Below are 20,859 nucleotides of genomic sequence, written 5' to 3' on the forward strand. Positions count from 1 at the left end.
GGTACTGAACTGCTCTAAACCTCAGTTTCCTCATTTTTTAATGGAAAAATTGCCACCTACTTCCTAGGGCTGTTGTAAGGCTTAAAGGAGATGATGCAGGCAGAGCCCTTAGCATGCAGTAGTGCTTACATAATGGTGGTAGTAGTGATTGTTTTTTACTGAAGTCGAATAAGTAGAGGATTTGATGAATGGGCACTGGAAAGTCATTGGAGTTCTTGGGCAGGGTACTGGCTTTAATGAATGTGGATTTGGGGAAGATTAATCTGGCTGTGATTTGTAGAATTGATGAGGGAAGAGTCTGAAGACAAGGAGTTATGTCAGAAGGCTGTAAGTGTAATCTTGGCTTAATTTTATGAGGAGCTGAATTAGGAAGATGGCAGTGAAAACTGAGGAGAAAAAGGAGTGGTAAATGATGGAAAAAAATCTATAGAATTTGGTAACCTAATGTAGAGGTGGAAAGACAAATAGAATTTGTCAAAGATGATCCCCAAACTTTGGGTTGTAGAAAAGCAGGTAAGCTAGTGACAGTAGGAGTTGCAGAGGACTGTGAGGGGCTGGAACTCACCCCTCTAATTGTGTAAAGCCAACATGGTCGAGACAAATGCTATGAGAAGGCAGTACCCAAGAAAGCAGATACCTTGTCTGGGTTATTCTCCTGATATCCCTACCACCTAGACCAGTAACTCACATAAAACAGAAACCCAAAAAGTATTTTGTTAATGAATGAATGAATGGTAGGAACATAGTACACCTACACAAGTAAGTAAACTCTGAACAATAATGTAAAGTAGATCATTTTTATATTGTGAACAATAGAGCAGCTTCAGTGGAAGTTAAATAAAAGTCTGTATTTAATCTAAGAAGAAAAATGTCTGTTTCTCAAGGAAAAATAAAAAACTGTCCATCCAATAGAAAGTAGTTATTATTGAAGCTTGAACACTGATACAAAGGGAATTTTTTAATTCAGAGAACATAAAATAAACATATTTAAAATAGGAAAAAAACTTGTTCTTATACATATTGTTTTATCCTTTCCATCCTGGGTATAGGATAAAAGAAAATCCTTACTTGCTTGTTAGAAGAAGAAAGCTCTTACTTGAAGTTCCTACTTGGCAGATGTCAGTTGAAAGCTCTGCTTATGGAATATGCTGCAGTGTCAAACTCTGTTGGATAATTTTAGACAAATGTGTCATGTGTGACATGGAAATATGGCATGCTGTACATTAGTGATTTCCCAAGTGTTTGGATCAGGTAGTAATGTGCTGAGAAAGTGCTCTTTATCTATCCACACAGTGTACTTGTAGAGCAATGGGGAAATGCTTTTGGTGGAAATTACTTTAGTCAGAAAAAGAATCCATTTACAATATGTGCCTTCTAACATCTTTCAGACAATGCATTGTATTAAAGAGGCATTTTTTGATTAATGTTTTATAAACATTTTTCAGCATGACAGCTTAAAGTCCCTGTAAAATTGTAAATGCGTGCATAGTGTTCACTTCCATAAAGTCAAATGCCATCTCATAAAGTCTAGTTGAATCCTGTCAACCATGGTGACACAGAATCAGTACCTGGGAGCATTAAAATTAATTTGCTTCATTTATATTACTGCAGTGATAGGAAGATGAAAAGAGTCCTATATTTAAATTTTACTTTAAAAGGAAAACTCTTTCTAGTAAGTTTGTTTGGGTGTTTTAATTATCACTATTGTTTTTTCTAATTAACAAATGTAGTAAAAGTGGAGTGATAGTCTGCACAATAACTTTATGACAGAATCTGGAAAAATACAAGTTTATTCATTCAGCACACTCCTTTTGACCACCTACCATATGCCCAATGATGAGAAGAAACCATTGCTGACCCTAAGAAGCTTACAGCTTGGTAAAGGAAATGCATGAGAAGGAGGCAATGATAATAAGGGTGGTGAAGGTGAGGTTGGAATGCCCTGGCATAGGTCAGCATGGAGTAGAAAGGATCTAAAGGCCACCTTGGGACTTTGAGGATGGCTTCTAAGAGGAAGCAACCTAAGACCTGAGGGCTAAAGGATGCAGAGGAACTGGGTGGGTCATGAACAGGTGATGAGCATCCTAGGCAGAAGGAGCTCAGGTGCAAAGGCCTAGGGGCAAGACAGAGAATGGCACGTGGCCAAGGATGGGTGAGAGGACCACAAGGTGCCCATCATGGCTGGAGCGCCCAGGTAAAAGAGCAGAGAAGTAGTGAGATTTAGAGTGAAAAAGAGTAAAAGTTTGGGGCAGGTCAAGAAGTTCTCTTATGCTCTTATGCCACAGTTTAGGGATATCTCCTGTGTGATACACTTCTGTGTGATGTGACACGATCAGATTTGCACTTTAGAATGTTCACTTTGGTCACAGAGTAGAAAATAGCTTGGACAGGACAACTCTAAAGGCAGAGAGACTGGTTTGAGACTGTGGAAGAGGTGCTCTTAAACAAAGGTGAGGGGAATGGAGGTGTGAGTGGTCACCCATGTGCCCAGTAAGTTATGGAAATGCAAGGTTAGGTCAAATCCTGCTTCCCAGTATGTCTAGCCCTTCTACAGAGTACTTGATCAGTTACATTAGTTCTAATTGAATGAATAAGTAAGCAAGTGAATTAGTAAGCAAGTGAGTGACGAGGACAAAAGAGTGGTGCATTACATAGGTTTCTGGAATAAGAGATGCAGCTGATTTTCTCTGATTTGACATGAAGAGCAAATGTTGCCGAATTCTTGGCCAGCTGACAGAAATCACAGTATGGCAAGTGCAGTGGCTTTTAGCAGGTTCTCAACCTCTCTCAACAATTGAGATGACCCCCAAGTTTCCAGTTGTTGTCCAGATAGTGCTACTAACAGCAAAGATACCTTAGAGAAGAGATATTGAGTTCACCACTTCCAAATGATTGCCACCATAGCATGGAAACTCGAACACGGAAAGTGTTAACTCTCACTCTGCTTATCCCAACTTCTCTTTCTATTCTGACCTTGGAGAAACTGAAGATGTACCAAGTAGATGCTTGGGATTGAAGGGAGGGGAAGCGGGGGAGAGGTTGAAAGAAAGTAAGGAAAGAAAAGGTTGAGATAAATAGATTTAGAAGAAACTCTAATAATTGAAAAGGAAAGTAGATCATTGAATGATTGAAAAGTAAGGAAAATTTTAAGTCCATAGAGCAATGGAGGAGATGCTTTTGGTGAAAGTTAGTCAGAAAAAGAATCCATTTACAATATAGGCCTTCTAACATCTTTCAGACATGCATTGTCTGAAATAAAATAAAGTTTCCTAAAACAAGTAACATATGACTCGAGTCGCTGGAGTGGGCCTCCCCCTGGCGAGTGACTGACTTGTGAATCCACCATGTGAGAGTGGCATAGAGAGGATACATGAAAGAGACTTGGACTGTGACCTTTGGGAGCTATTTTTTTCTCTGATATATTATTTTTAAACATATTTTTAACATTATTCACTTGGGGTAGAGATAGGAAATTTGATTAATGACTAGCAAGAAGGTATTGCAGGCACATAAGATGGTAGGGGGAAATTCCTATTTAATTTGACAAATTTCTGCCTCAGCTGTAAGTGATCTTGGATCCCTTCTCTTTTTCAAGCAAAGGGAATGACTGTCATACAAGGCAGAGTAAGAAAAGGGCAACCAGAGTCCGTCAGGAAAGCAGAAATCACCCTTTGAATACAGGGAATTGTATTGTAAATAGTGTTGGAAAGCTGAAAAGGGAAATGGGCACAGTGAGGGAACAGGACAAATAAATGCAGAAAGTAGCTGGAGCTGGGGGACAAGGGGAAGAAGTTAGAATTCTCAGAACCTAGAAGCTTGGAGAAAGGCAGCAGAGCGGGTTCTTAGACATCTGAGGAATGGCACTGCCCCGCTGGTGCTGTGGCCTTCAGGGGCATGATGAGTTATAGGCTGGAACCAAGTACCCCTGCACCAGTGAAGGGGCCTGGCAGGAAGCCCAGACTGGAAAGAAATTCCTCCTCCTCCTCCAGCCTTCCTCTGGGGCCCCTTACAAGGAGCAGCTGACCAGAAGGACAGGTGTTTGAAGAGTCCCAGCTTCCTCACAAGAGCAGTGGACAGAAGGGTGTGTTTGAAGGAGAGAGATAAGAGCTGAAGAACCAGCAATGGCTGGAAGAGAACTTCCTAAAACTTGACATTAGGGTCCAAAGAAGGGAAAGATGATTTGTCCACCATAAGCTTCTTGAGGATCAAAGCTATGCCTTTGAATCAGTGACTTCCTTGCCACTATTGGGGTAGCCCTAGCAGTTGCTTTTGACACATTTGAAATCACAGGGATGTGCTGGTGTGGGGAGCAGAGGAGTTTGACACCATACTGCCCCTGGAAGTGCTTCTGAGAGGTCTTCAAGGAGAATGAGTTCCGAAAGGATGGCTGGACTTCAAAGTGTTCTGCATGCCAGGCCCTCTCCCTTTTCACAGCAGCTGCAGTGCCCATGGCGTCTGGAACTGACCTTACCTGATACAGGGAACTGGAAATTCAGGTTGCCTGAGTCGCAGTTTAGAACCTACCACTGAGAAATTTTCCTGACCACTAGGTGCTTCAGTTTCCTCATCAATATAACTTTTTGTTTACTTATTGTAGCAGCAGCATCTGGGACTGTCTCTATGGCTTCCCTTCTGAGATCACTTAAGCTTGCTGATGAATGAATGACACAGAGCCCAGATTCTTAGCTAAGAATGCACAACATAGGTGGTTTAGCCCAGCAGCCTTATATCTGGCGTCAGTCCTCGAATCTGGGGTCAGAAAGTCCTGCTCTGGTCCTTTTTAGGGACAGAATACCATCATACTTCTATCACTTGCTCCCTTTAGCCTCACATTTGCTCCACTCCCATCCCCCAATGTCTTAGCATCACCTCTTTGGGCCAAGGAATGAATAATGTTTCTTGGAAACAGAAGAAGTTGTATTCAGATTTTATTTTCTCATTGTAACAGCTTTTCAAAACTATAGTATCAGACGCTGCTTTTCAGCAATAGATTTTTAAAGCTTATTTTTTTTAAAAAAAGGCCCTTCGTTTTTTATATTACTATAAAGACAAACTGCAAAAAACCTAAGCATGTACTTTAGAAGCTCTCAGAGACTATGTTTGGGAAGAGTTAAGTGTTTTCAGTTTATGGCAATGATATGTGAGGCTGTGAAAAAGAAAGCAACCATGAAATACATTTTTGCATAAAGGTTTGAAATTTATTAGAAGGTAAAAATAATTGAAAAAGCTAAGCCTTCTTTGTTGTGTTCTAATAAAAAGTTATTTATGTGCCATCATTGTACATGGTTAGGAGCTTGGGTCCTTTTCAGAGGCTGTTATCAGAGAAACAAGAAAGCTAGGCTATTAAAGCTATTCAGTTGAAAAAGCTGATACATACATAGCACTTCTGAAGACCGTGGCTGCATTAAAGCAATTAGTAATAATAGTTAGACTGCTAGTATCTGAATTGTGTTAGTTATAGAAGCTCAAAAGTTATGCACTATAGGCAGCAGCTTATAAAATATACACACCTAGCCCTTGGTATAATAGAATAGTAGACTCATGAAGTAGTATTCATTTGAGTTCCATTAAGACATTCACTGTGGAGTTTAAACATTCAGCCCCAATTTTTTTTTTTTTTTTTTTTTTTTTTTGAGACAGGGTCTCACTCTGTCACCTAGGCTGGAGTGCAGTGATGTGATCTCGGCTCGCTGCAATCTCTGCCTCCCAGGTTCAAGCAATTCTTCTGCCTCAGCCTCCCGCGTAGCTGAGACTACAGGCGCGTGCCACCACGCCTGGCTAATTTTTGTATTCATCTTCCATAGACCAATCTGTATGAGCCTTACCTAATGATTGTAAAGCACTTTAAGATCCTTGGCCGAAAGGGAACATACAAATCCTTTATTAAGGTTCGGTTGACTAAAATGCCCTCCTACTTATAGCAGTGTATACCATACATTATCTTACCATATTTTTTTACTCTCAAAAGCAAGCTTTGGGACTTTGAACTGGTACCAGGCAGTTCTCCCTAAAGGCTAACAGGCTATCTCACTATTAAGCAAGAAGAGATCCAATTTTAGCATCTCCCTCACCAATATTTTTCAGCCTTCTTAAAGCAACTCCATCACACACAGTCTGCTCTCCTCTCCTTGTTAGATAAGCTTCTAATTTGCAGTGAGAATTATTGGTACCCTCGAATACTGACCATCTTTCCACCTTATTCTAGTTAGAACTTTATGTAGTGAAAGGAAGATATAAAGTTTTGGTGACCCATTTCAGACTTTCCCATTTCAGTTCTGTGAATAAACATGGGGAGATATGGTAATAACCTATTCCAAAGTTCTGATTTTGATGGAGTATGTCTTTAATTTGATGACAGACTGAATTTGCTTTAGGTTTCCTGTCTTCTTTGTTCAACAGGAATTCCGATGCTGAAGATCGTGTTTGCAGGCCATGAGCATCTCTCTTTAATATCCGTACCCTTGCTCATCTACCACCCAGCTCAGATCCTTCTGGGAAGTGTGTTGGTGCCAACAATCAAGTCTTGGATGGTATCAAGGCAGAAGGTGAGTCTCCAGAAAGATCTTATTTGGATCCAAGTTAGATTAAAGTGCTGTTCCTGAATCTGAACTATTCATACACTTTAGATTTTGCTTGCATATCTTTGTTTTCAAGTACATATTTTCTTACTTAAATACAATCATAATGATGCACTGATCCATTCCAATCTGAACAGGAGGGTTAAGGTTAAAGATCTTAAATTGTTATAAAAGACAGTTGTACTTAACATGCAGTTTTTACAAGCTCTTTTTAATTCATTCATATTGAAGGGCATATTATATGGGGTAGAGGTTCAGTGAATATACTCCAAATAGATACCTGCTCCACTCCGGTGCATACCATCTTTTCCTCACTCAGTCTTTCACCTGTGTCTTACTTCACATGCCTTTCCAAATAAGATAGAACCTGGCATTATCCAGATTGCCTACTTTATTTTTAATTTTCCAGACATATAATAACCTATTTGTACAGCAAAACTGCATTTGGGCATTAAAAAATAAACTTTAACTAGCAAAGAAGTCCATGCAATGTTAATTTCACCACACTTAGAATCTTGTACTTATTAGATATTTATGGATTTCATTTCCTAAATTATCAACCAAAATAAGTAAACCAGGTGATTCACAAGAAGTTTAGATGATGCATATAATGTAGTAGCATCGATAGAACTGGCTCCTTCCCAGTGACTTGGACATACCAGGACTTATTTTTGTCTATACACAAAGTAGTGACTGTTATCAGGAGATGTGTGGGAAGAAAAGACATCCAATGACAAGGCCCTGTGTCATGTTCTTAATATCCTGGAAATGGGATGGCCACAGTACCACCTATTGAGCACTGTGTGTGCTAAGCACATCCTATCCTCTACCTGGTTCAGAGGATGGATTTTGGGCCTGCCTGCCTGGGCTCAGAGCTCAGGCTGCTGGCCTTCTCATCCTGTAACCTGGGGCATACTTTACTGAGCATCCTGTAGCTCAGTTTCTGCTGACTAATGATATCTACACTATGTAGAGGATTACATGGTGAGTGTTTGATAAAGCTAGCTGCCATAATTATTATCATCATTGTTCATCATTATCTACAATGATGTTCACTGCAGGCTTTGCTCTCTCCATTTTACAGGTTAGGAAATGGGCTCGGGGAATCGAGCAGCTGGCCTGAAACCATGGGGTAGTTCAGCCAGTGCTGGAGTTAGGACTTGAACACTGGGCTGTTTGACCCCCAAAATCTTTTCCCACACCATGATGACACTCCAGACAGAAGTGTAACATCACTTTTAGAAGGTTTGCCCTAGGCCCCCAGGATCCTGCCTGAGAAGTTGAGCCCATCCAATATGTTCACTAATTTGGTTATTTAACAAAATGTTAACATAAAAAAGATTCCTCTTCTATGCTGAGTACCACTCCAGGCTCTGAGCCTCCTACTCTGAGTTGGTTGTGGAGCAGTTTAGTACCTTTTTCTTTCTTTTACTATTTATCTCCTTTGAAATTTTCTATTTCCATTTATGGCTTATGTTTATCAATATGTATGCACATTGTCAGTCAGAATTTGTACATATAAATTTTGACAAAGAACGAAGGAAATTATTTGAAAATCCTAATACTCATCAATATTATATAGCCATAGTGAACAGTAAATTAATCAGAGTGAACTTTTCTTCCGAACATTTAAAAGTTCTAGAATTTGTTCTGTAGACTAACAGAAGCATTTCCAAAAGGGAGAATAAATTGTACAATGTTGTTCATTTTTCCTTTGTGTAGAAACTACTCCAAACCGGGGGGCCACTGGCTAACTTGAATAATCCAGAAGGCTTGGAATATCTATCCATCAAATTTGGGCATTAAAATAAATACCAAGAGTCCATCCTCCAGGTATCCATGAGTGCCTCCTCTGCTTTGCACACAGTACTGATTGAGACCCAAGGCTACCGTCTAGTGCACAGGGCAACCATATGAGTAGCCAGGCCAGGTGCGGGAGGGGGAAATGACAGTCTGCTGGCCAGAGAGATGGGCAGGGAAATCTGTTTGTATTCAGAGGTTTGGATTATTGGTTTTATGATGCCATCTGGGTGGGCCTCTTCTTCCTTCTAGTAGCATAAATTATCTGGTGTTAATTGATGCTTTCACTTTGCTCATGGATACTGTCCAACTCTGAACATGTTTTCCTTCCTTGTAGGGAGTGAAGCTGATGAGGCCGACAGTATAACAAAGGAGGTGGACTTTCTGTAGCAATGTATATATGTACAGGATTGTACATACTAGCAATTCTGAAGACTTGTACTTGTGAATGTTGCCTCAATGCATATTTTATTTTTTTACATAAAAATATGATATACCTGTTTAAGTGCCTTAAAATGTATTTGACAAGAGCATTATTTCCAAAATATGCTTTGTTGATTACTGCCAGGGGTGATACAATATTTGGGGGTTAATTTTTTTTTTCCTAATGCAGGAATCAGTCATGGTAAGTGACAAAAAGCAAACATGCTTTCCCTGCAGCACCTTTGTGCAATACAACTCTATAATAGTTACTGTAATGTTTGAAATGAGGTCACACCATCAGGAAAATGCCCTTCTGATGACAGTGAAAATTTCCAAAGTCTTATTCACGCATACTTTGATTTACTGTGTGATTCTTTTTTTCTACGACTGTGACATGCCTCTTCCTTATCAACTCAGCAGGGGTCATAGATCGAATAGATGCTGAAAAGCGTAAGATATATGCATTCCTTGACATCATTTTTAAAGACATTCCTTCAAATAGTTTCCACACAGAAATTCCTCAGTCCCATTATAAGAGATTGTGGTGTTATATGTCTTAAATTTATTATAAGCTGCTTCAAAGAAAGGGCCTGAATATTTGAGTTATGAGTGAAATTATGTGAAATTTTGAGTTAAACTCTGCGATTTGATTTTTAGGGTCTTTCAAATATATCTTAATATGTTCTTCCTCTTTATTCAATAATTTCTTTCTTACACTTACACACTCATAATAACCAAATATGAGGCACAAAAATGTTACAATCAGTTTGAAAGCAGCAACAATTAATGGTATCCACATTCCACAACCCAGACGAAAGTGTTTTTCCTGTTACACAGATGTGCTGAGCACTTTCCAGACTGCCCCTGTTAGCCAAAAGCAGCCTGTTACATCCTGGAATTAAGCATACTTAAGGCATTTGAGACAATTTATTAATGAAAATCTCCTTGGCAGATCTGACAAATGTTGGCAATTTTTTTTAAAAGTTAAATCGTATTGCTCTTATGAATAAATGAAAATATCAAGGTCATAGATGCAAACAAATGTTACATATACACATTCTGTCTCACCACATGAAAAGAACATGCAAAACCATTTAATAACCAAAATATCAAGTAAAATCAGTTCCCAATTGGGCAGCAGCTTTCAAATGAGTATCCAATATTTGCTTCTGCTATAACTGCAAGAACTGTAACTGGACCGAAGTAGAGAGTGAAGCCACGTGTAGAACTACAGGAACACTTTTCTGTGTTTCCTCCATGCCGTCCTGTCACATCCTCTTACACATCCTGTCTTGATTTGATAGACAATATTGGCATCCTGGGTCTCACTGAGGCCATGCTATGTCCTCAGCAGCTGTTTTTTGTTGTTTTGTTGTTATGCCCACAACAAAAAATCATTCCTTAGAAACTTAACCAAGTTTATCTACAGTGTAAATTTATATTATTGTAACTACCAGGTCTCATCTTTTGTCAATGTCACTGAAAGAAATTTCATGTGAGTTATTCTCAGTGTGAATTTTAAGGCTAATGCCAGACCCTGCAAAAATCTGTGTTAACCAGGCTGTAGTATACACTGTTATAAAGAATTTTACTTGTGTCTAAAACTACAGTAATTTTGCTTAGGTAATTGTGCTTACCTATGGAGCACAGAAAGGCTCTTATGCTTTGTTCCTACAAGTTTCTTTGAATTTTGGAGTAAATGGAAATGTCTGTCTGTCTGTCATCTATCTGCCCTATCATAAAAATCTTTCTCTCGCTAACATTAGAATACTGGTCCCCGCCCCCAACTTATCTACCTCTACTGTCTAACACCTATAGTAGGTGTGATCATGCGATAAAATTCAACTGAAAATGCTATGATAACATTTTATCTTTTGCTTTAAAAAATGTGTTTTGTTTTCAAATAATCTTTACATAGTGAACTTTGGTGGCTTTAGTGATAATGTTTATGCCAATTTCTTTTATTTTTACACAAATTCCTTGGCATATTTTTTCATAAAGAACAAAAAATAAAATCAAAATTTATTTTTAATTCATGCTTATTGGGATTTAATTATTCAGAGCTTAAGTATTTTGTTACATTTATACACTGTAAAGCTGTTTTATGCATTTATTTTGTCTAAATGTATTTATGAAAGAAATACATTAGATTATATTTATGTTTACTCATTTTTCCACCTGGATTTTTTTTAATGGTTGTTACAAAATTTGATTTTTTAATGGGTGATAATGTTGGTATTTTCATGTTTTTTCTTAGTATTAAAATTTTTGTGGGTTTTTAAAAATTCTTCCCTGTTCTGTTAAAAATTAACACACCTCTAGCTAATGTTCAGTGTTTGTTTATGCTAAATACCAAATTTTTTCAAAAGGATTGGTTAAGTAATAAAGTGGATTATTTATGATGGCTGGAAGATGAAAATAATTATATGATTAAACAAAGAAATGTTTCAGAAATCACAAAAGAAACTGTGGCTTATTTTTAACCTGATTTCAGATGGCCTTGTGATGCCTTCCAAGTGTCTTTAGATTTCTCTTGATTCATTTCAGCACCATTATATCATTTATCGTTACATATACATAAACTTCATAGTCTCCTGGGTATTTCTATGAGTACCTCCACCACACCATGGTGTTAAAATCTAGAGGTAGCCCTTGCCTTTTTATGAGAGACATTTTCTCTGCAGCAGTGTTTAGGACCAAAAGGAAAACATACGCAGCAGAAGAGACAAAATGTAGATGATCTGAATTTCAGTTTTGAGAAACAGGAATGATAAACTTTATAGTGCCATTCCCAACGCCAGTGTTTCTTTGATGAGCAAGTTACCTTGTATAGAATTTCATACCTTTGTGTTCTTGTCTTTGCTGTCTTCTTGGCATAGAAATCCTCTTCCCCTGGAAGCCTGACAAAAATGTCACCTCCTCCATGAAGCCTTCCCAAGCCAGTGCCAGACTTGCTTCCTTTGACGTGTCCTTACAATGTGTCCCTCAAGTCTTCTAAAACCTCTACATAGTTTAAATTGCTGTCTCCTCCAGTGCAGTAAACATTTCTGTTTTTCTGCTGTGCCTCACAAAATGCCTGGCTCAAAGTAGTAGCCAAAAATGTGTATTGACTTTTCAGATAGTGATCTTAATAGGTAGGACATGAACCATCACAATTACAAGCACTCTTCTCTATATTGGGTATTATTAATTTATAAGGAAAACTGACTCTTTTGCTACAATTCCTATTGTGAATAAACTGTGAAGCACTGCCTTGTGCTCCTCATAGGAATATATTATTTCATAGCTGTGTAAATACTAACTCTCCAAGGCAAGACTGCAGGTGTGATATGCAAGCAACTTTCATCTTGCATGCCTTGACAGAACAATAGACCCTCAGTAATTTAAGCTAAATCAAGTTAGATCAATCTGAATTGATGAAAGCCTTATATACATAAAAAATACAAGATTTCCTTATAGAAATTCTGATGTACTTACTTTAAAAACTAGATAAAAATTATCATCATCATTGGTTTGTATACAGACAATATATGAAAGGGCTTATAAGATTTTCTTTAACAAATCTTAGTTGCACTATAGGACAGTTTTTCTCAAATGTAAGTAAAATGCAAAACCCATTTAAAGGGAAAAAACTTTTGTAGACTCTGGAGAACTTCTCTTCAAACCTGATTATGAGAAACTCTGTTTGAACTCTGTGTATTGAACGCTATCACTCTAACGGTGCAGTGTGGTTGTCAACACGAGTGCAAACAAAGGCACTGAAATCACAGGGCCATGCTGAGTCATAGGGTCCTCATCCAAATGACCCAAAATGGGCTCTCCCAGATCTCCACCCACTCCTGAACTCTCCAGCATCTCAAACTCCATGGCTGTTCTCTTCCATGCACTCCATCCACCCAGACATGAAATTCAGCTCCAGTTACCTGATCGCTACAGAAGTCTCAACACACTGAATGTCTCGGGATGTAACCTCTTTTTTTTTTTTCTGAGATGGAGTCTCACTCTTGTCGCCAAGGCTGGAGTGCAGTGGCATGATCTCGACTCACTGCAACCTCCACCTCCCGGGTTCAAGCGATCTCCTGCCTCAGCCTCCCAAGTAGCTGGGATTACAGGCACTTGCCACCACGCCTGGCTAAGTTTTGTATTTTTAGTAGAGATGGGGTTTCATCATGTTGCCCATGCCAGTCTTGAACTCCTTAGCTCAGGCAATCTGCCCACCTCAGCCTTCCAAAGTGCTAGGATTACAGGCATGAGCCACCACACCCGGCCTGGGGATGTGCAAACTTAAATGACTACTGGACATCCTGCTCCTGCCCATTTCCCAGCCACCTGCCATCTGGACTTTCTCACTGACCACCCCTCCTTCCCCAGAGGCTCCGTCCACTTTCCCTGTTACCTGCTCTCCCTGCCCACCTCCCATCTTTTCTCTTCTCTCCCCAATCCCAAAGTTCACACAAGTGTAGCTAGCTCTGTTCATTCTCTAACTTTCCAAATGTGCCCTAAGATCTATTTGCAATGGCCATGGGAAGCTTGAAAAAGCCATCTTCCCTGAGATGCCTATATAACCTGACAAGCATCATCACTTCTACTTCCCTCTCATCTAGGCGAGCACACACTTCTGAACTTGGAATGAGGCAGTATGAGGATTCAGGTACGTCCTGCACAAACTGTACCCTAAATGTCAGGGAGAGAGCAGGGAGTATTTGACTTTTAAGTACAGCAGAAAAACAAGCAAATGATATCAATGGCTAATTTATAGAAGACAAAATAAAAATGGATAATAGACATTTTAGAATATACAAACTTACCATGGAGCAGAGAAATGTACATTTAAATGAGATACTATTTTTCACCTACGAAAAAGATTGACAACAAGTTTAAAGTTTCATAATATTCAAATACTGACAGAGTGTGGAAGAGGGCACTTCTGCCCTGTAGTGGGAGTATAAATGAGATGGAATGTGTGGTGGGCTATTTAACACTACTATCCAAAGCTAAATATATGTGCCCTTCAACCCAACTCTTGCATTTCTGGGAGTCTACCCTGCAGAAATAAGTGCACAAGAGTCCATCGACAAGGATGTGTTCAGAGCATTGGTAAGACCAAAAAAACCACCCAAATTCCCCCATTCAGGGAAGTGTTTTCTTTAGAACATTCTTTAGAACATGTGGACCCATTTAAAGGAATAAGGGTAGACTACCTTGGAATAGCAGTATGTTGTTAAGGGAGAGGGAAAAGTAAATTTCAGGAAAAAATACGCGTTTTTGAATCCTATTTTTACAGATCTGATATTTTCATTAACTAAAATGTTACATATGTATAGGGACACTACATGCTTAAAAAACATTAGTAAGGATAACTACCATTTATTGAGCTCTTCCTTTATCCCTGGTACTTTTCCAGGCACTGAACATTATCTCATTTTACCCGCACCAACTCTATGATGTAGGTAGTAGTATCCCTGTTTTACAGATGAGAAGACTGAATCACAGACTAAGTAGCTCACCCAAAGCCACAAAATTATTAAGTAGGAGCATTTGAACAATTTTTAGACTATACTTCACAGTGGTTACTTCAAGGAAGTAGGAATGCAGAGGTGGTGTATAATTTTACATTTTACTTTTATCACATTTTGGAGGGGTTATAATAAGCATGTAACACAAACTGGTGTGACCTCTCCTACTTGAGGGAACAGCATAAGTCATGTCTAGGCTATCGGACTTTGTCAAGAAAAACATCTTTTTCATCATGAGAAAGAAAGAGGAAGCCTTAAGCACAACCTAGGTGGGTGAAGGCAAGACAAGAATCAAGTTGTTCTACAAAGTGAGGTGAGCGGAATTTGGGGTGGGAGTAGACAGCATGGGAAGAAGGGCTGAGGCGTTCAAGAATGAAGGGAAGGGTAGAAAAAAGAGAAGTAGAAGCCTTTAGCAGTAGACTCTTTAGCAGTATGGCTGAAGACTGAAGAGGATAGACACAGGGATGTCTGATGGCGGTAATGGCAAGGGCCTCCTGAAGACAGCGACTAGATACATCCATACACGCAGAGCATTTAGGAGCAGGCCTGGCACATACTTAGTGACCTGTGTGAGTGGTGACGGTGGCGGTAGTGGCAGTGGTTGCCATCAGCAGCAGCATTATTAGTTTAAGTTATTTGCACTTTTTGCAGTTCTAAAACACGCGTGTCCCCCAACTTCCTCCCCACTCAAAAAAAAAAAAAATTTAATGAAAATCCGCCTCACATCAGAGCTTTTTGTTCATTTTGGAGAAAATGAAGTAAAATGTTCAGCATCCACCAAGAGGGTATATGGAGGAGAGGAAGCAAGCATTCCAGTAATAAAGACACCAAGCCATAGGCAGGAATTCTGTGCATGAGACGATCAGAAGAATGGAAGCTCCTGGAAATTTGGGGGAGAGAATACTTCCCACAGAACATAGAATTCATTCTCAAACCATTACATCCAAATATAAGTTAATACATATTCAGATGGAATGGGGGATTGTAACGACAGTTGCTACAATTCATACTAGTTGCTCTGATTTGCAGCACTTGCCAGTTGGTGGAGTATAAACGCTCCTGCCTGGGCTGGTTTCAAGCTACCAGCACGCTTCTGCTGAAGGCAGAGTTAGGAAGAGATGTGCACCATTGGCTCTCACGAGCTGGCACAGCCAACCCGAGCATACCTCTACACGACAGGCCAGTACTAAATTTTCACTCGAATTTTTCATTTAATTCTTTCAACAACCATAGTAGGATATGGACCATTATTATCTGCATTGAACAAGTAAGGAAACTGAGGCAAAAAGTAAGTAGGGAATGCAAGCCTCACAGCTCTTTCAGTGGTGGAGTTGGGCTTCAAATTCAACTTTTCCTGACTCCAAGAGCCCACATGTCTAACCACTAAGTAGACTCCATGACAGCCTGAAAACCTCATAGTTCTTGGAAGATCTTATTTTCGCATGTGCTAAAATTCTGGAAAGTCTCAATGATTCTGAACTCCTTGAGCTCTGCAATGAAAGTTTTAATACAGGATGTTCTCTCTTCATGTGGAGTGAGTCAAAAGCCCTACAACTCAGAAATTCCAGACAGTTGGAAGGAAAGAGTTAGGGTTAGGGTTAGGGTTAGGGTTAGGGTTAGGGTTAGCTTGGGTTTCTGACGTACATACCAGGTCTCATGGTTCACTGGTAGTAGAAGACAAGGTGATGAGGAAATGGACCCCGCCCTCCACCCTAGAAATGGATCATTTCCTTGTTATCTGCTATTCCAAACTTGAAATGTTTGCACCCATGTTGACTTGTGCTCACTGCTGGAAGTTCTGGACTCTGATTCTGTGTGCTCACAGAGCACTGCTGTCAGTGTGGTCTCCTGGGCTGGTTTTGCCAACATGGCTAGCACTTACTCAGTTTCTTTTCCACAAATAAATGTTTACCAAGACTTCCAACTCTGGGCCCCACTGCTATTATTACTTTATGTGTGGTGCATTCTGACAATCCCCCTCCCTCTTAGCAGCTAATCTATGTCCACGCCTGCGAAGTCCTGTGCACGCCTAAGAAGGAGCCAACTGTCGCTTATAGAGTTCACTTATCTGCTTATGAAGCCAATGTGAGAATTATGTAACATTATAGGATTGTTATTAGGGTCGAATGAGATAATTCCAGCAAACAGCTTGTTACCGTGCCTGGCAAGAACTCAGTGAGTGCCAGCTATGATTGTTATTCAACAACGAATGGGCAAACCATATTGGGTGTGTGGAGTCAGAAGTGTGTTGGCAGATATCAGGCTCTATTCTGCATGACTTCTAATCTATGCAAAAGATCAATTATGGTGCCCATTAAATATTACTAATCAAGTCGGGAAGTGACCAAGGTGTGAGTGTTTACTTCATTAGTTAATGAAGACACTGGATTCCGGATTTTAAGATGGCTGCAGCAACAGGCCTCCCTGGCTTCCAGCAGGCCTCCCCAAGAACACAAAGGGGTAAGTGCATATGGAAAGTCCTCCAGGCCTACTGTTGTTGCTTGCCTTTTTCTGCCTACTCTAAAGAACTCCAAGTGGAGATTTTGCCCAACTCCTCCAAATGCCAGCTGAGAACTATCTGGTAATGCGGCTGACAGACAGAGCTACCCTCATTGACTCCAATTGCCTAACACCTGTCAGAGAGGAGCTGCAACTCTGGGGCTGCCCCTAGGGCAGTTGCTTGGTGGTCACGGCCCTCCCAGAGGGCTGCACCTTCTTCTCTAATTGTGTCCAGGATGAATTGTCACCTTTCCACTCCATCAGTTGCCACCATAACCCAGGAATGCCTGGCTATACCCTTCAAGGCCCCTTTTTCTGCTAACCCTTTTAGTGTTACCATTTTTGGAAAATCGGCTCTCAGATCCTTCTTCCCATACCCTGTGTTCTCCCAGTGGGAACATCTGAGCCATTTGCATGTCAGCCACTTTCTGTAAACCAGCAAGACCTCCCGAATCTGTTGCCCTTAGCTCATATTTTTAACTGCATTCTGGGCGTTCCCACTTGGGTATCTTCAGGCACCTCTAACCCCACATGTCCTGAGTGAAAATTCAATAACCTCTTTCTTTCCCTATGTTCCATCTTCTCCATCAGCTTCCTCTGTAGGCATAGCAACCGCATGGCTCTCCTCCCCCTCAACCTTCACATCTCACTTTTTATATCCAGTTAGTCACCAAATTCTATTGATTCCATCTGCAAAACCCCTTTTTACCTCTACCCTCTTCTGCTTCCCACTACCACTGTCTTAAAAATACCTTTCCCAGCTATTCTTTTTCCTCCAGTGTTGCCCCTGGCCAATTCATGAAGCCCTTTGCTGACAGTTATCAATCACCTACGAGGTGCCAGACACTCTGATAAATGCTTTACCCATTTAATCCTTACAGCAATTTTTGACATTGGTATAATTATTCTTATTTTACAGATTAGAATGTGGAGGGCCCATGAGACTAGGTTCCAAGTTCCACAGCTTATAAGTGGGAAAGCCTAGATTCCAGCTGGGTCTCTGATGTGGCCAACACCTGTGCTTCCCTTCACTTTACCTCTGCTCTAATTCCCGGGCTCCCTCTGCGCTTCCCACCATCGTGAGACATAGGCCTTCATTTTCAACTGGCTACTGAATTTCTTCACTTGCTGTTGATATGACTTATCAGATTGTGGCAGGTTTTCTTTGTCAACATGTCTCTTCCCTACCAAATGATTAATTTCTTCAATGGGAACCTTATTTTGTTTATGTCTATAACCCTGATAGAACACTTGTCTGCTAGGAGAAACTTCAATAAATGTTTAATAACGAGTTAACCCTTAAGGCCCTCCAGTTTGCTTTTCTGATTCTGGAGGACAGATACTTTCCACCTGTGAAGGACTATTTTCGGAGAGGGGTGTGTGACTCTTAGTTATCATTCAGTGAATGGGGGATCATCATGTTAATCATCTATGGATGCTCCTGAAAGGGACTCTTTTTTCATGAAAACAATCGGTATGAATGATGACAATTTCAACACCAGAATAGTTGAAACCCAGAGGATCTAGACTCAGTATTACTCCAGACCCACACATCTGGTGGCTTTTGAATGGGAGCCGTCTGGCTGGCCGACAGGCTGCAAAGATCCTGAGAGGGTCAGGCCCTGGCTTCATGCTAATCACACCGCAGCCCTACCATCCCGTTCTTTTTCCACCTTTCATTTCCCATTCCCTAAGACACTAATGCATCTTCTGCTTGCCCAGGGACATCAATCACTTAGCCCCAGTGCTAAGTCAGGATCTAACCAAACTTCAGCTGCATGAGGAGAAAGCTTGGGCAGATGTGAGAGAGAGTCCTGGGCTGGGAGTAACAAGGCACAGGCAGCAGGTTATTGTAAAGGGAGCCCTACATCAGGCCCTGTTACCTCTGGGTCATGGGTTCAAATCCAGCCAGGCCTCGCCTGACAGAAAATCATTACCAACTCTGTGTCAGGCTGCTTGATAGATGGGAAAAGAGTTTCTGTCTCCATCCAGCAGGCAAGTGTCCACATCACACTTGGCACTAAGCAGATCTCGACTCTGTGGAGACAGAGAAGTCATACAAAAGTCACACCGTGTCAAGGCAGGTCTCTGAGGTCAGGCCGAGTCCACATTTTGGCATTTCTGTGTGTGGGTCTGACAGCTCCCTTGTCTCACCCCTTTCATGAGCACTTTATTAATCAGCCAGTTTTTGGTTCCCCCCCCCCCGCCTCCGAAGACATTGTTTAACAAGCAGTTTGAGGTAATGGAACAATTGAGAAAATATCATTCTGCAGCACTGAAATAAGGTCAGCCAAAATCACAACAGAAAAATATCTACAGCGAACATTTTTATCCTTGGCCCTAAATTGGGTTCAATCACTTAAGTGCCTCAAAATTTTCAACACTGTAATAATAAAGGAAACTAATTTCCAGAGGAACCTTCGGGACAGAGTCCACCTCACCTCTCCAGTCCTTCCACCCAGTACTCCACAGTAACTCAGTCCTTCCTAGAGATGCCCAAAGGCACAGGGTTGGACTTGCAGACTGTAGGGAGCGGGAGTTCACACACGGATCTGATTCCTCAATAATATGGCCCTTTGCTGGTATTTGCTGATATGGCAAGGTAAAGACAGCTTGGCTCTGGACACCTGATCCCCCAGTGCTCTGCCCCAGAGCACTCACGTGGGGAGGGCCAGCCTGTTCATGCCAACAGTCGCCTGCCTGGTCCTGGAGTGTCCTGTCATGCTACTCATCTCAGACTCCACAGTGACGCCTTGAATGAGCTCACTCCCTTACAGTCCAGAGAAACCTCAGCTGGGCAGGGCTGAGCTGGGGCTATGTCCACACAGAAGGCTCAGGCTACTGAACAGGGTAAGCGGGGCAGGGCAGAGTGGGCTTCACCAAAAAACTCTTCAAATGAGACACATTAGGGACCTCTCTCTTCTTCCCTCCTAGAACCATCTAAGCCACCAATCTGAAGGCACTGCAAGTTTGAAAAGACCCTTCTTCCCTTCCTGTGCACAGACATGCCTTCCCACATCCTCAGAAAAGTATCCTCCAAACACAGAGTACATTTGTTCCTTACCATAACCCCCTAGTGGGAGGAACTCAGCCACCTCTGGGTTGTTCTAGCAAATCCAGAGCATAGTTTTATTCAGCTCCACATTTCCGAACTCCCTCTCCTTCTCTGGGGCCGTGAAACCTGACAGCACTCTGCAATTTCATTTTTGGCCCTTGGAGGACTTCATCATCAGAGGTGTCCTGTGTAATTCCTCGGGGGAATTGCTACAGAACGCCCCATCCTGGATCATTCCAGAAACACTCAGTCCTCCCGAGGGTCTCTGGGTCTAGACAGACAAGCCCACTCATCAGTTTGGGTCTGTCCCCAGGGAGTTTGCAGTCCAGGGATTCCTTTGATCAGCACCGGACCGCCTGCATCTTCCCCTCTGCTGAGTGCAGCAGGCAGAACAGTGGACAGGCCCTGAGGGTGGAGTGGTGGTTCCCACAGCTCTTGTGGGAACCTGGCCGACGTGTGTGGTGGAAACTTCTAAGCAATTCCTAGGAGTGAAGAGCCAGGGAGCTCACTGTCATGTTTCTGTCTCGGGGCTACCCATTTTCTCCTCCTCTCTCTGCCCCCTACACTGGGCTGGTTAGAATGCAGCGAGTGGTCCCCCAACCTGAGCTCCATCCCACACCCTATATAGATGAATTGGGGAGAAGAAACCCAAGCACCGGGGGTGCACAGAAGCGCTCCCAGGAGCACTGGTAACAGGGCCAGGGCCTCTGCTCCTGCCTGTCTCCCCTCCCCAATTTCTTACTGCCCTCCTCAGAGTTTTCTGAAGCAATCTTGCAAAAGAAGTCCACAAACTCCCCTGATGCATCTTTTCTGTTCCTACCCTCTGGCCGACACACTAGTATTATTAAAGAGAGACAACCCCTATTGTATCTGCTGCTGTTCACATCCACCAGACGTTTTGAATACAGATTGCCTGCGCACTGTCATGGGCGAGGCTCCGCATCTGCATGCGCAGTCACTAGTCCAGCATATGGCGCCACTTCCGCCA

At 41.4% G+C, this 20,859-nt stretch overlaps 1 protein-coding gene across 3 annotated transcripts in view; it reads left to right on the plus strand.

Moving 5' to 3' along the window:
- The window catches only part of SLC10A7 (solute carrier family 10, member 7), a 263,021-nt gene extending 251,758 nt beyond the window's left edge, over nucleotides 1-11,263 (plus strand). For 2 of the 3 annotated variants that reach the window (XM_011956826.1, XM_011956833.1), the window contains 2 exons: nucleotides 6,400-6,545; nucleotides 8,716-11,263. In XM_011956826.1, the coding sequence (XP_011812216.1) occupies nucleotides 6,400-6,545; nucleotides 8,716-8,745 (176 nt within the window). In that variant the 3' untranslated portion in view covers nucleotides 8,746-11,263. Of the gene's footprint in view, nucleotides 1-6,399; nucleotides 6,546-8,300; nucleotides 8,412-8,715 lie in introns of all 3 variants that reach the window. The other variant, XM_011956821.1, reaches the window with a different exon arrangement.
- The last annotated feature ends 9,596 nt before the right edge of the window (nucleotides 11,264-20,859 follow it).

The sequence above is a fragment of the Colobus angolensis genome, unplaced genomic scaffold (assembly GCF_000951035.1).
Source record: "Colobus angolensis palliatus isolate OR3802 unplaced genomic scaffold, Cang.pa_1.0 Scaffold111, whole genome shotgun sequence".
Lineage (NCBI taxonomy): Eukaryota > Metazoa > Chordata > Mammalia > Primates > Cercopithecidae > Colobus > Colobus angolensis.